The sequence below is a fragment of the Solanum verrucosum genome, unplaced genomic scaffold (assembly GCF_900185275.1).
Source record: "Solanum verrucosum unplaced genomic scaffold, falcon-dt-bn FXZP01000218.1, whole genome shotgun sequence".
In the NCBI taxonomy this organism is placed as follows: Eukaryota; Viridiplantae; Streptophyta; class Magnoliopsida; order Solanales; family Solanaceae; genus Solanum; species Solanum verrucosum.
In genome coordinates this window covers 72,917-86,813 of record NW_026020464.1, presented here as the reverse complement: position 1 = coordinate 86,813, position 13,897 = coordinate 72,917, and the positions used below count along the sequence as shown (strand labels likewise).

At 33.7% G+C, this 13,897-nt stretch overlaps 3 protein-coding genes across 3 annotated transcripts in view; all 3 read left to right on the top strand.

Moving 5' to 3' along the window:
* The first annotated feature begins 570 nt into the window (after positions 1-570).
* LOC125808845 (uncharacterized) lies at positions 571-6,684 on the top strand. The gene is made up of 5 exons (XM_049488507.1): positions 571-756; positions 1,423-1,629; positions 1,723-1,932; positions 3,835-5,757; positions 5,910-6,684. The coding sequence occupies exons 1-5, from the start codon at positions 720-722 to the stop codon at positions 6,551-6,553; spliced, it is 3,021 nt and encodes a 1,006-aa protein (XP_049344464.1). The 5' UTR covers positions 571-719; the 3' UTR covers positions 6,554-6,684.
* Positions 6,685-7,305: 621 nt separating this feature from the next.
* On the top strand, positions 7,306-9,070 carry LOC125808673 (6,7,8-trihydroxycoumarin synthase-like). Its single transcript, XM_049488334.1, has 3 exons — positions 7,306-8,187; positions 8,357-8,795; positions 8,892-9,070. Exons 1-3 carry the CDS (start codon positions 7,306-7,308, stop codon positions 9,068-9,070), a joined length of 1,500 nt encoding a protein of 499 aa, XP_049344291.1.
* Positions 9,071-10,663: 1,593 nt separating this feature from the next.
* Positions 10,664-13,897, top strand: part of LOC125808806 (6,7,8-trihydroxycoumarin synthase-like) — a 61,573-nt gene continuing 58,339 nt past the window's right edge. The window contains exon 1 of the mRNA XM_049488466.1: positions 10,664-10,882. Within this exon, the coding sequence (XP_049344423.1) occupies positions 10,694-10,882 (189 nt within the window). The 5' untranslated portion in view covers positions 10,664-10,693. The remainder of the gene's footprint in view (positions 10,883-13,897) is intronic.

The following is a 13,897-nucleotide window of genomic DNA, read 5'->3' as shown; positions in this document are numbered from 1 at the left end:
ATAAGAGTTTCACTTTCACTAATACCATAGGATTAATTATATTAGTAACCAATATTTTAACTTGAGTTTAAATTGTATACATCAATTTTTTTATCATTAAATTATCTTTAGTCATTTTATAACTAGGAACCTGTCTTATTTTTAAAAATTATAGAAACCTCATATTTTAAAGAGTTTTACTTATAAATATCCTATTGGTCGTACACATCCTCTCAAAATCAATCAAGGTATGAAATAAGATATGGTACATGGTACATCCACCCTTCTCGTAACCACTTATGAGATTACATAGAATATATTGCTATCGATATACAACTTAAACTCGATAGCACATCATTAGATTAATAAAGGGTATTTAAGTCATAAATGTACAACCACTCTAAGCACACAATTTTTACTCATTCAATCACCCAAAAAACATAGGATTCTAGTTCTAGTCAAGGAAGGGTATTTAAGTAAAAAAAAACTGTCTTACTCCATAACATACGCACATGGTGCAATATAACCATTTTTATCATCATCATCATCATCTCTGTTTCATACCCCACCCCCCATAAACCACCCACCCCACCCCTACATCTCTGTCTCTATCTTTTTCCCTACTGTACTACTAGACCTCTATCAAATACTTTTTCAACTTTGACACCAAAGTCACAAAGCTTTCTTTTCTTCAGTGCACATTTCTTTACTTCTTTGTTCTGTTACTGATTTTCTTGCTTATGGAGAGCCAAGATCACAAAATGACAACCCAATCAGGTTTATTTCTCTTGTTTCTCTAATGGGTTTCTGAAAGTTTGTTTCTTTTTAGTTATTTTGTTAGTTCCTGTTTATGGGTGTACTGTTTCTTGATTTGGGTATTCAGGGGTTTTATTGAAGGATATCTACATTTCTCTAACTATGGGTTACTTTGTGGGAGTTTTGTGCTTGCATTTCTGTGTATATTGGTCAATGGGGTCTTGACTTGTGTTTAAAATGAGTTTTTTGTGTATTGGGGATTTGCAAAATGGGGGATTTTTCTTAATTTTTCAGGAAGTGTATGTTGAATGTGTGAAATGTTTGATTTGTGTTTTGTTTTTGGGTATTGGAAGTTGTGAATTGGGGGTTTTATGTAATCTTAAAGAGTATGTTTACATATATAAGCAGACATGTGTATGAATGTGTGAAATGTGTAGTTCATCCTCTTCTACGATTATTATAAGCATTAGTTCTTGTTATTGCTCGGTGAATATTTGAGTTTTCATGTATAATTTATTGGGTTGGTTGCGGGAGTTGTCTATCGGAAATAGCCTCTCTATCTCTACGATGTTAGGGGTAAGATCTTCGTACACTTTATTCTCCTCCGCCCCACTTGTGAGATTACACCGGGTATGTTGTTGTTATTGTTGGTAATGGGAGTTCTGAAATGAGATTTCTTGAATTCAGGGCATGAGAATCATGGGTCACATTTGTGTCATAAATGTAGTTGGCCTTTCCCAAACCCACATCCTAGTGCTAGACATAGAAGGGCACACAAGAAGATCTGTGGAAAAATTGAAGGATATAAGCTTAGTGAATCCGAAGCAGGTAATTCTACCCATTTAGCCGTTTCTGATGACGAGCATCACTCAGATGGAGATCAGCAAACTCCAAGTGAGAAATCTTGAGCCTTTGCCATGAATGTAGTTTAGTTTCTCTTTTCTGGTGAAATTTTGTGTTTTTATGTGATCATGGTTTTGGTTTTAGGTCCTATTGGTAAAAAGACCAGTGTTAAAGATGGTAGTAGCGGTGACAAATCATATCGATCAGAGGATGAAACCTTCTCTGATGCTGTCATGGAGTTTTCTGATAGTGGGATCAGCCCTGGCATGGAAGAGCGTCCGGAGGGTGTCAAAAGTTTGAACACGAATGTGAAAAAAGTTGATGATGAATTATTGAAGGCTGATGCAATTGGAGGTAAGCATTTAGGCAAATGATCACTCATGTTTATTTATGTCAAAGATCAAATGGCTTCTCAAATGGGCTGTATGTAATTATACTTACCAATGTATTGGTTGTTGGGGATTGCAGCCTTTTCCTAATTTCTGTTGTATTATGTGTTGCCGTGCACTTACCTTTCACAGAAAGGGGAAAAAATAAATCTTGTTTTGGGGAAGTTGGTTATTGCTATCTTGTCTTTTTTCGTCCTTTTTTTGGGTATCTTACTTGGGGAATCAGGTGAGATTGAGACAAGTAGTGCATGGAACTTGTGAGGCTTTGGAAATATTCTTCATAGATGATAAAACATGTATGGCACCTCATGCTCGAGAAACCCTCTAAGGTTATGGGAAAGCTCCCCTGGAATTAGGGCATGGGGAGTATTTATCTCTTCATAGAAGCCATTTAAATCATAAACTGAAGGGTTCTTAGTTTCAGAATTAATTGATAGGTGATAGGTCCCAATGTTGCTTGGACTCTTCAAAAATATCAACATGTGTGTCAAATAATCCAAAGGTAGTGCATTTTTGGAGTATCCTACACGGATGTGGCAACAATTTTGGAGAGTTTGAGCATCATTTTAGGTCCTTTGATGTGTGCAAAGAGTAGAATATTGATAATGCTACTAGTCAAAGTTCAAAATGATGTCATTTTTAATTCTTTCCCAATGTTAGAAGCTTGTCTCTGTTTCTCTTTATCAAACAAAGAATCTTGTCTCTGCTGCTAATTTTCCTTTTCCGCATGTCGGAAATTTATTTTCCCTTCGACTTTGGTAATTGGTGAACCAATAAGGTTGGAGTCTAGGAATTCTTATTATGAATTCTAAATGAGATGGACGGATGAAGTTTTCTTATATTGGATATTCATTTCCATGAGTAACTTGACTATTTTATGGACATCTTTGCTTATTTCCATTGTTTGATATAATTTATACTGGATTTTTAAAACCTTATTTTTTTCTGTCTTGAAGCTCTGTGGCAATCAGTGAATTCCCTTAACTTACAGTACTTATTATGGACAATCATTAAAATGCTTCTCATTAAAACCAGTGAACTCCCTTTATGATATTTCCCGAATCCGCTATTATTGCTGAACCTAGTAGCTGTGTCATTGAAGACTTTTGTGTCAGGTCTATTTAGGTGTCTCCCACAATTGTCAGCTTAAATTTGTTGTGGATTGTCCTAGCTCCATGTGGGCCTGCTTCTGTGGTCCTCCCTAGGAAGAGTTTCCCCTTGAACAGTTGTATTACCCAAAATTATATGTGATCAGGAAATTACGAAGACCGTAATAAAATGTGGTTTTAAGCAATATAGGGAGTATGAGATGATATTTCCTTGATAAGCGACTACATGGTTGAAATTGGAAGAAACGATGATCAAGAATGGGAAGATTGGTAAAACGAAAACGATGATCAAGATTGGGAAGAATGCTACAAATGAAGATATCCGAATTGTTCTGTTCTTTTCTTTCATCCAATGTGTCTCATTTCCCTTTTTTGCGTGGGCAATGAGACTTGGTAGTCAATAGGTTTTATCTGGTATCATTTGAACTGCACAACATCCTTGAATTTCCTTTCCGATGAATGTAATAAAATGCGATAATCTATGGAAAATAGAGGAGCTTCTTTGTGTCAAAAACACCTTTAAATTAGTTTGATTTTAAGATAATTTTTTACAAATTAAATGTTCTTTTCAATTTGTGATCATTATGCTTCCGTTACCTACATATGTTAGTTTAAATCATTTTGGTTGTTTGTTCCTTAATTGTTTCATTCTGCTACTTAGGTTTTGCAATCTGCCTTCACATTTAGAAGACTTCATTTCATTCATTAATTACATTAATATGGATTTTACGAATTTGAGGTGCACTGTGTGGTTGTAGGTATCTCAGTTTCTGTAAATGACAACCAGCTCACTGCCGAAGTAAATGATCCAGAGTCACCTGAAAGTGCAACCAATCAGCCAGTGGCAGATAAATCTTTGGGTTTAAAGCTTGACAGGTCAGTGGACTTACAAGTGGACACCAGTGCTGTTAAATCCGAGATCCCAGGGGATGCTTCTCTGCAGGAGATGAATGCAGCTGAATCAATTGAAGCCAAACAAATGCAGATGTCTTCAGACCAGCCAAATGATTTGAAGGCAATAGAAGATATCAATGCCAATGAAGGTTTAACTGATGCTGTTGAGGCTTCTGTCGAAGTGTCTCAATCAGTGGTATCTGATACAGATGAAAAGACGTCAAATAATGAAAGTTATGAGTCAAAGCCACAGGAGGCAGAGGGAAAATTTTCAATTGTGGAGTCTAAGTTACTTGAGGCAGAGGATCAAGCCACAGAAAATGTTCCCAACAAAGCGGAACAACAGCATAACGAGAGAGAAAATCCTGATTCTACGGAGTTGAAATTGGCCTTTTCCGAAGCTGAAGTTAAATCTTTAGATGGTGTGAATGTAGATAAGGAGCATGAGCAACATGATAAGGCGGAGCAGGACAAACAGAGAATCTCCATTGAACTTTCACCTAATGCACCTACATTGGAATCGGAAGCTGTTTCGTCTAATGAAATCGATGGTGGTCGTCAAATGGAGCTTTCTGACTCATTCAAAGCTGAGGAGGGGATGGAAGATGTGCATGTGGTGTCTTTGGCAAAAGATTTACCTGCATTAGACAACCCTGAACTGCTTAAAGATTTTAAAGACTATAATAAATACAAATCTAGTTTTCCATTGGATCTAGGCTCTTCTGAAGAAATTTGCTCCGTCAAAGATGACACTGCTGCTGCATCAGAGGTGACTCAATCCTTTGTGGGCATTGGCAGGTCTGATGGAAGCATACCCTCAGTAGCTTTGGATGTTTCAGGGGATCAGGTTAGTGAAGAAAAGGTGGCGGTCGCCGCAGAGGGTATAACAGATTCAAGCGGATTATCATCCAATCTAGATACCTTCGAGTGTGGAGTGTCGAGTATTCCGAGCTCCAATGGTCTTCAAGAACCTGATGACTCTTCAAAGAGTTCTCTTTCATCTTACCAGGAAGATGCCAAGCAATCAACAAAAGTTGATGATCCTGTAATTGAAAGAACCGAAGAAACAAGTTTTACCATGGAAGTGGAGAACAAGGGTGGACATCCAGAAAATGAGCTTTTTGCAAACAATGAAACAACCCCTGTAGCCATTTCTTGTTTATCTGAAGCTATTCAAACTACGGTCACTCTCGGAGAAAGTGACCATGGTGAACATGAAAAGGTCGGAACTGAATGCCCAATTGTAGCTGGGGGTGAAACTGAGAAAGAAAGGACCGAGGAAAAGCTGGCAGGAGTTTCTGAAGGTGATAAAACTATCTGCCCAGTTGGAGGACATAATGACCGTGCTATAGTTACAGACACAACTGTGGATGAAAGCAGGCAAGAAATTTTTCATGAAGCCTCAGAAGACGTGTCAATTGGCAATGATGCCAAAGCATTGGAGTCTGCAAGTGCAACTGGATTGGATCCCAAAGTAATCAGTGGTTGTGACGTGAAAGAGCCCGCTGGTTTGAACAGTCGTGTTGTTGATACTGATTTGAGCAATCGTGTTGTTGATACTGAATTGAACAATCATGTTGTCGATACTGATTTGAACAATCGTGTTGTTGATAACTCCCCTGCAGGAGATGTCCTTAAAAGTGCCACTGGTGTCATTTCATCAGCCTCACAGAATGAGAGTGATGACAAGCTCATAAAGCAGAACGAAACTGTTTCTGCAGTGGATACACCAATTTCATCGAGTAGCAGAGCCGATAGCTTGGATGCCAACTGGGGTTCTATATCAGGTATAATCACTTTTGTTTCCTCTGTATAGATATATCAAATGATGAAAATAATTTATTGGAAGTCAATTTTGGTTTCCTTTTGTCATTGTAGAAAGGTTCAAAATGAGTTTATAATCTCATTCTAATATGTTCTGCTGTTTGTGATGAAACAGTTCTTTCCACCCAGTCTGAGTCGACAGCCATTCCTGATGCCGAAACAACTGATACTCAAAGACTCGAGAAGTTGGAGCATGACTTGCAGAAACCAACTTCTGGATCTGAGGAGTGCCATCTTGACAAGTCGGATGTTTATGAGCCTCCGTCTTTCATGACATTGGTTGAATCGGGTGAAAGTAGTGCTAACAAGAAAGCCACTGCTTCTGAGATCGAAACACAGCTGAACGCTCAACAGCCGAAAACAGAATCTCTTAAAGCAGGGTGGTTCCCTTCTATTACGAATGTGGTGAATGAATCTCAAGGGAGAAAGAAGAATGAGGAGATAATTGCAAAAGTCACAAACTGGAGCACAGGGAAGCAGCAACACACTCCCTTGAAAAGTCTACTTGGTGAAGCCAGATCTCCCAACGTAAAACAAGTTCCGCCATCAGCTAACAAGAAAGATGAAACTGCCAGTACTAAGACAACGACAGTGAACTCGATTCTGAGCTCAGAGGCACCAACTGCTGTCAGTAAAGAGGCGGAGAAAGAATGGAATTCTCCCGCGAGGTATCCTGTTGACATCAAGAAGGAAAAGAGGAAGACGAAACCATATTGGGTACCATTTGTTTGCTGCTCTTCAGTACATCAAGACGCGTAGTTCCTTTGTTGCGTGAATTCGACTATATATATATATTCTTCTCTATATTAGGCTGTGTGCGTTTGAACTCCTTAATTAGACAAAATGTTTCAACTGCAGAGGGAGTGTTCTTGTTTCTACATGTATATTTGGATGCATAGGTAATTGCTTTGGGTAAAATATGGCCTATTTTGACTATCTCCTATTTCTGCTGCATGCAATTTAATCTTTTCTTCATATGATGTTCATAGCATTCCGAGGGTGTCTAGCCAGCTTTCGCGCACCTTGAATATAATTCCTTGGGCTATAGGTACTCATGAATTTGCATAGAGGCAACTACTTTCCAGATTTAAGCCAATTGATTAAAACATTTGTTTAAGTAGTTTAATTTCCATTTGTTTACATTGTGTAATCTTATAAATGAAGTTTGGGGAAGGTAGTGTATACGTCTTACCCCTGCCTTGGGAGGCAAAGAGCCTAAAAATAAGTTATACATAGGAAAAGTTCGTATCTATACAAAATAAGGCCTATCATTACCATGACTTAAATGTATTTCTAGGTAGGGGCTGATCTAGATTCTAGAGTACGGCTAAATGTCACGTGAACTTATTAGTTTTCATTTATCTTTTATATTAACAAAAAAATCAAATTAATACTTATAAATATCTGATTGTAGTTTCAGTTATTATTATCTATTAATATAATTTGAGATTTTCATAGAAGTTTATAAACTTCAAATTTTGAATCGGCTCTGTGCAGTTGTAGACAACAAAATGATATTCTTTCTGTTCTCAATCTCTCTTCCTATTATTCTCATTTTTCTTCTTCATAAGACCAAAATGAGTAGAAAAACCATTGTGCCACCAGGTCCTTTAGGGCTACCTTTTATTGGAAATTTGCATCAATTTGATTGTTTAAATCCTCGTCTTTATTTTTGGAAACTTTCCCAAAAATATGGAAAAATATTCTCATTGAAAATTGGATCTGTTACTATGGTAGTAATTTCTTCAGCAAAATTAGCAAAAGAGGTAACCCAAATACAAGATTTAACATTTTGTAGTAGACCCTCTTTTGTTGGCCAACAAAAAGTATCTTACAATGGTACTGATATTTGCTTTTCACCTTACAATGACTATTGGAGAGAAATCCGAAAAATATGTGTTGTTCATTTGTTCAGTCTCAAGAAAGTGCAACTTTTTAGACCGATTCGTGAAGATGAAGTCTCAAGAATGATCAAGAAAATATCTCAACAAGCAGCCGCTTCACAAATTACAAATTTGAGTAATATAGTGACTTCACTAACAAGTACAATGATTTGTAGATATGCTTTTGGTATTAGGTATGATGAAGAAGCACATGAAAAGAGGAGATTTGATGAACATTTAGCTATGTCACAAGAGATGGCGGCAACCTTTTTTGTCTCTGATAATTTTCCTCTCTTAGGATGGATGGATAAACTCACCGGAAAAATAAGTAGACTCGAGAAGAATTTTAAGATTTTGGATGAGTTTTATCAAGAACTCATTGACCAACATCACAATCCCAATAGGCCAAAATCCATGGAAGGAGATATTATTGATATTTTATTAGAGTTAAGAAAAGAGCAATCAACTCCATTTGATCTCACTTTGGACAACATTAAAGCAATTCTCACGGTAAGTGATCAATAATTTGAATATAAATTTCTAAAATTATCAAAATAGGCTTACTATTTGTAGACGTTGTTGACTAACTTTATATCGTGAGTGTACACAAGTTAAACTCACACATTAATACGTACATTAGAAACTTCTTATGATTTGACAATCTCTTTCATTTGTATAGGATATATTTTTTGGTGGAACAGAAACTAGTGCAGTTCCAATAATTTGGGCAATGACAATGTTGATTAAAAATCCAAAAGCAATGAAGAAAGTTCAAAAAGAAATCAGAAAAACAATTGGGAACAAAGGCATTGTGAATGAAGATGATGTTCAAAACATGCCTTATCTCAAAGCAGTGATAAAAGAGACATTTAGATTATATCCACCTTCTCCACTCCTAATGCCAAGAGAATCAATACAAAAATCTACACTAGAAGGGTATGAAATTCAACCAAAAACTGTAGTTTATGTAAACACATGGATGATCGGAAGGGATCCTGAAATATGGGAAAATCCAGAAGAATTTATACCTGAGAGATTTTTAAATAGTGATATTGATTATTTCAAGGGTCAAAATTTTGAGTTGATTCCATTTGGAGCTGGCAGAAGAGGTTGTCCAGGTATCTGATGGTAGATGTATAAATTACGCGATGAGTTTTTTCAAACAATTTTATAATTATAATTAAAGTTTAAATTTTGAATTTGTGTCTTTGCAGCGGTTGCACTTGGTGTTGCAACGGTGAATCTTATACTTCCAAATCTTCTTTATGCATTTGATTGGGAATTGCCTTATGGGATCATGAAAGAAGATATTGACACAACTATTATGCCTGGACTTGGCATGCATAAGAAAAATGATCTTTGCCTTGTCCCAAAAAAATATCCATACACCTAGCTAGTATATGTTTTAACATATGGGCGAAAGTGCTTTCCATTACCTATGTTTAATATGGTACGCGTTATTTTGTGCTTGATCACTTCTATTATAATGTTTTTGATAATAAAATTTCATATCTAACTCTGGAGGAACGTACTAACTGATTGTTTAGAAAAATTAAGCGTATTTTTATTTAAAATATTTCAGTGTGTTCCTGGTTCAACATTTATATATACCATGTTATTGAGAGCATAATTCTTGTAGTGGGAGAATATTATTACTAATATTTTCATCTTATTCCATATTCTGTCTCGTATAAATAATACATATATAATTTATAAGCTTATTATTTATATACAAATTAAATTAAATTAGTTCATAATTCACCATGTTCACAACACAACATCTAAGCAACAAGATGCATTTTTTAAAAATAATCATAAATCAAGATTGCACCATAAAATTTAACATATATATTTTTTTCTTTTTAGATTAAACACTTAGATCTGAATTATAGAAATTTATCCGTATCATGTGTTTATATCAAACTATATCATTTACCATGGTTGATTGATTTAATGAAAGGGAAATTAATGTATAGTACAATTAACCACAATTAAGTGAAAACAAAGTCTACGAGCAAACACATTATATATATATACTAGACTTGGAGATTAATACAAGGCATTTTGTTCTAATACAAATTATGAGTTCAAATTTAATATTTTAATTTTAATAAATTTTTATGTATAAATATATATCCCGTGTAAATATACAACTAGATTTAGATGAACCCCCTAGTTGGTCCTCATTGTCCATACTGATACGTGCTATAAAACTCATTTAATTCCATCACAAAATAGGCCACATATATATATAGCCTATGATTTTTCTATGCCACTTTCATGGCTTATTTGTTTCGGAGATTTCTTGTTGCAGTTCTTAATGTATATTAACTTAAACTTTTTTTATAAAATTCATAAACTTTAAATTCTAAATCTACCGATAATGATAGGTACCAGTACTACCAATTTAGTAAGTAATTAGAGATAAACATAATTTTCATCATGCAAAGCCTCCGCTTTCTCATTTCACTGTGCAATTTATTCTATTTTTAAAATTAAAAGTTCAAATTTATTATTTTAATTTTGGTGAATTTAAAATATAAATATAAGTTCTACATTAATATTCAACTAGATTTAGATGAACCCTCTAGCTACATCTGCCAATGGTCCTCATTTCTATCATAAAATATGCCATATACCGCCTAGCTATATGACTTTTTTATATCACTTTGTTTCATGTACTTATATGTAATTATAGGTAGGTACGTATCAGCTTACCTCAAGATACATTGCATAAAAGTTGATTTTGTATAAACATCTATATGTGTGAATTCAATTATTATTGTATATTAACTTAAGATCTTTATAAACTTTGTGTACAACTTAAACGATGGTCCCAAAATCGGGGCATTTGTGCACTTCACTTGTTTATATTCTTATCGTCTACATAAGATACATTTATATTTATTAATACATTTCAAGTAACTAATTTTTTGTGCAGGACAATAACATGATGTTCTTTCTATTCTCATTAGCTCTTTCTATTGTTTTCATTTTTCTTCTTCATAAAGCCAAAATGAGTAGAAAAACCTTTCTACCACCAGGTCCATTAGGGCTACCTTTTATTGGAAATTTGCATCAATATGATAGTTTAAACCCTCATCTCTATTTTTGGAAACTTTCCCAAAAATATGGAAAAATATTCTCATTGAAAATTGGATCTTCCACTATGATAGTAATTTCTTCAGCAAAATTAGCAAAAGAAGTACTGAAAACACAAGATTTAACATTTTGTAGTAGACCCTCTTTTCTTGGTCAACAAAAATTGACTTCCAATGGTCATGATATTGCCTTTGCACCTTACAATGAATATTGGAGGAAAATGCGAAAGGTTTGTGTTGTTCATTTATTCAGTCTCAAAAAAGTGCAATCTTTTAGTCTAATTCGTGAAGATGAAGTATCAAAAGTGATCAAGAAAATATCTCAACAAGCAGCCGCTTCACAAATTATAAATTTGAGCGACATAGTGATTTCACTAACAAATATAATTATTTGTAAAATTGCTTTTGGTATTAGGTATGATGAAGAAACACATGAACAAAGGAAATTCACCGAACTTTCCACTATGGCAGAAGAGCTGATGACACTTTTTTTTTTCTCGGATTATTTTCCTATGTTCGGTTGGCTTGATAAATTATTTGGAAATATTAGTAGACTTGAGAAGAATTTTAATGATTTAGATGAATTTTTTGAAGAACTCATTAACCAGCATCTCAATCCCAATAGGCCAAAATCAATGGAAGGAGATATTATTGATCTTTTGCTTCAATTAAGGAGCGAACAATCAACTTCAATTGATCTTACTTTGGATAACATAAAGGGCATTCTCATGGTAAGTACTCAACTGTATATTTCTATAACCAATATATGCATGTAGGTAAAAATTTAATTTACATATATATGGATAATATACCTACACTACACCAAAATGATTTTAATTAGCGGCAACTAAATAACAACAATAGCTTACTTGCTGCTAAATATGTATTTTTAGCAGCAATTAACCCTCTTTGCAAATGTCCTAAAGCCTATAGCGACATTGAATCCATTAGCAATAAACTAATGCCGGTAAAGACTTTAACACTCTTTGTTAATGTGTATATTTATTGCCGCTAAAAGCTATTTTTATTGATAATTTTGTAAAAAAACAAACATTTTATATTGGTATTAGGTTTATATAAATTTAAATCTTATCTCCTAAATATACTGATTTAGGCATACTATATCTAGTACAATATTGACTAACTTATATCATTAGTGTACACAAGTTAAACTCGCACATAGATACTTACTTGTATCTCCTATATTGCTTTTGGGAATTTCTAATGATTTGACAATCTCTTCCATTTTCCTCTAAATTTGATTATTTTGTAGGATATATTAACGGGTGGAACAGACACTAGTGCAGTTGCAGTAATATGGTCAATGACAGCCTTAATGAAAAATCCAAAAGTCATGAAGAAAGTTCAAGAAGAAATTAGGAAATCAATTAGGATTAAAGGCATTGTGAATGAAGATGATATTCAAAACATGCCTTATTTCAATGCAGTGATAAAAGAGATGTTTAGATTATATCCACCAGCTCCACTTCTAGTGCCAAGAGAAGCAATGGAAAAATCCACACTAGAAGGGTATGAAATTCAGCCAGGAACAATAATTCATGTAAACTCATGGGCAATTGCAAGGGATTCTGAAATATGGGAAAATCCAGAAGAATTTATACCCGAAAGATTCTTGAATAGTGATATTGATTTCAAGGGCCAAAATTTTGAGTTGATTCCATTTGGAGCAGGTCGAAGAGGTTGTCCAGGTATTCCGTAATAGATTTATAATTTACACGATAGATCCAATTGATCCCACAATTTACTTATTTAAATTATAGATTTTACATAAAAATCATATAAAAAGAACTAGAAATAACATTACAAAATGGGATAGCAACGAGCCTAAACCATTTAAGCTATCTACTTTACAAAATATGTACAAATTATATATGTAGTGTATACTTTGTATCAAATATACATATATTATACGTATAATATGTATATATTTATACAGAACATATATATTATATTAGTATATATGTTGTGTATATATACTTCGACCACATTAATAAACTAGTTGTCTATAGATTATATATCTATAATGTTCCGATCCTTTTAAAAATCATCTTTCAATTATAAAGATTAAATCTTGAATTTGTCTCTGTAGGTATTGCACTTGGTGTTGCAACGATAAATCTTATACTTTCAAATCTTCTTTATGCATTTGATTGGGAATTGCCTTACGGGATGATAAAAGAAGACATTGATACAGATGGTATGCCTGGACTTGCCATGCATAAGAAAAATGCTCTTTGCCTTGTCCCTAAAAATTATACCCACACATAAACATATATAAGTTATGTTTTAATATACCCCTTAACATATGTGCAGAGTGTTTATTATTATTATTATTATTGTCTATGTTTAATATGGTGTTTGAGCTCGATCACTTCAGTTATAATGTTTGTTTTAATAAATTTCACTTCGAGCTATGAAGGAACTAGGTGATTGTTTATAAAAATTAGCATGTTTTTATGTAAAATATTGAAGTGTGTTCCTAGTTCAACATTTATATGTACCGTGTTATTTATAACGTATATAATTTATAGTAATTAACCACAATTAAGTGAAAAAAAATCGATGTGCATACTATTACTTTATCATAAGCTCCCAAATATATTGAGCAACTTTCACATATAGCAAACATAAAAATCATATTTGTATGTTATAGCTATAGTTTGCATAATTGCGCTCCATAATAAATTTTATGTTTGCTATGGAGCTTTTGATTTGTATAATTCGCTATCAATTTTATACAAATTGTTCAGTTTTGTATAAATTTGTTTATACATTGTAATTTGTATAGTAAGATCTGTATTTGTATAATTATAAGTGTATAGGACGAAAATATATGTATTTGTATTTGTATATACACTTTTCTCTCGCTTTATACAAACACAAACACATTTTATACATTTGTATACCGAATGGGTTGTATACCGAAAATGGCTAATTGTATACCGAACCAGATGACAAAAAAATGGGATGTTTGCTGCGAATTACAAATAAAATAAACTATGGCTATAACATTTAATTTGAATTAATAGTTTGTTATTTCATACAATTTCCAATAGATGAAAATTACTCTTATTAAAGAAACAAGTAATTAATCGAAT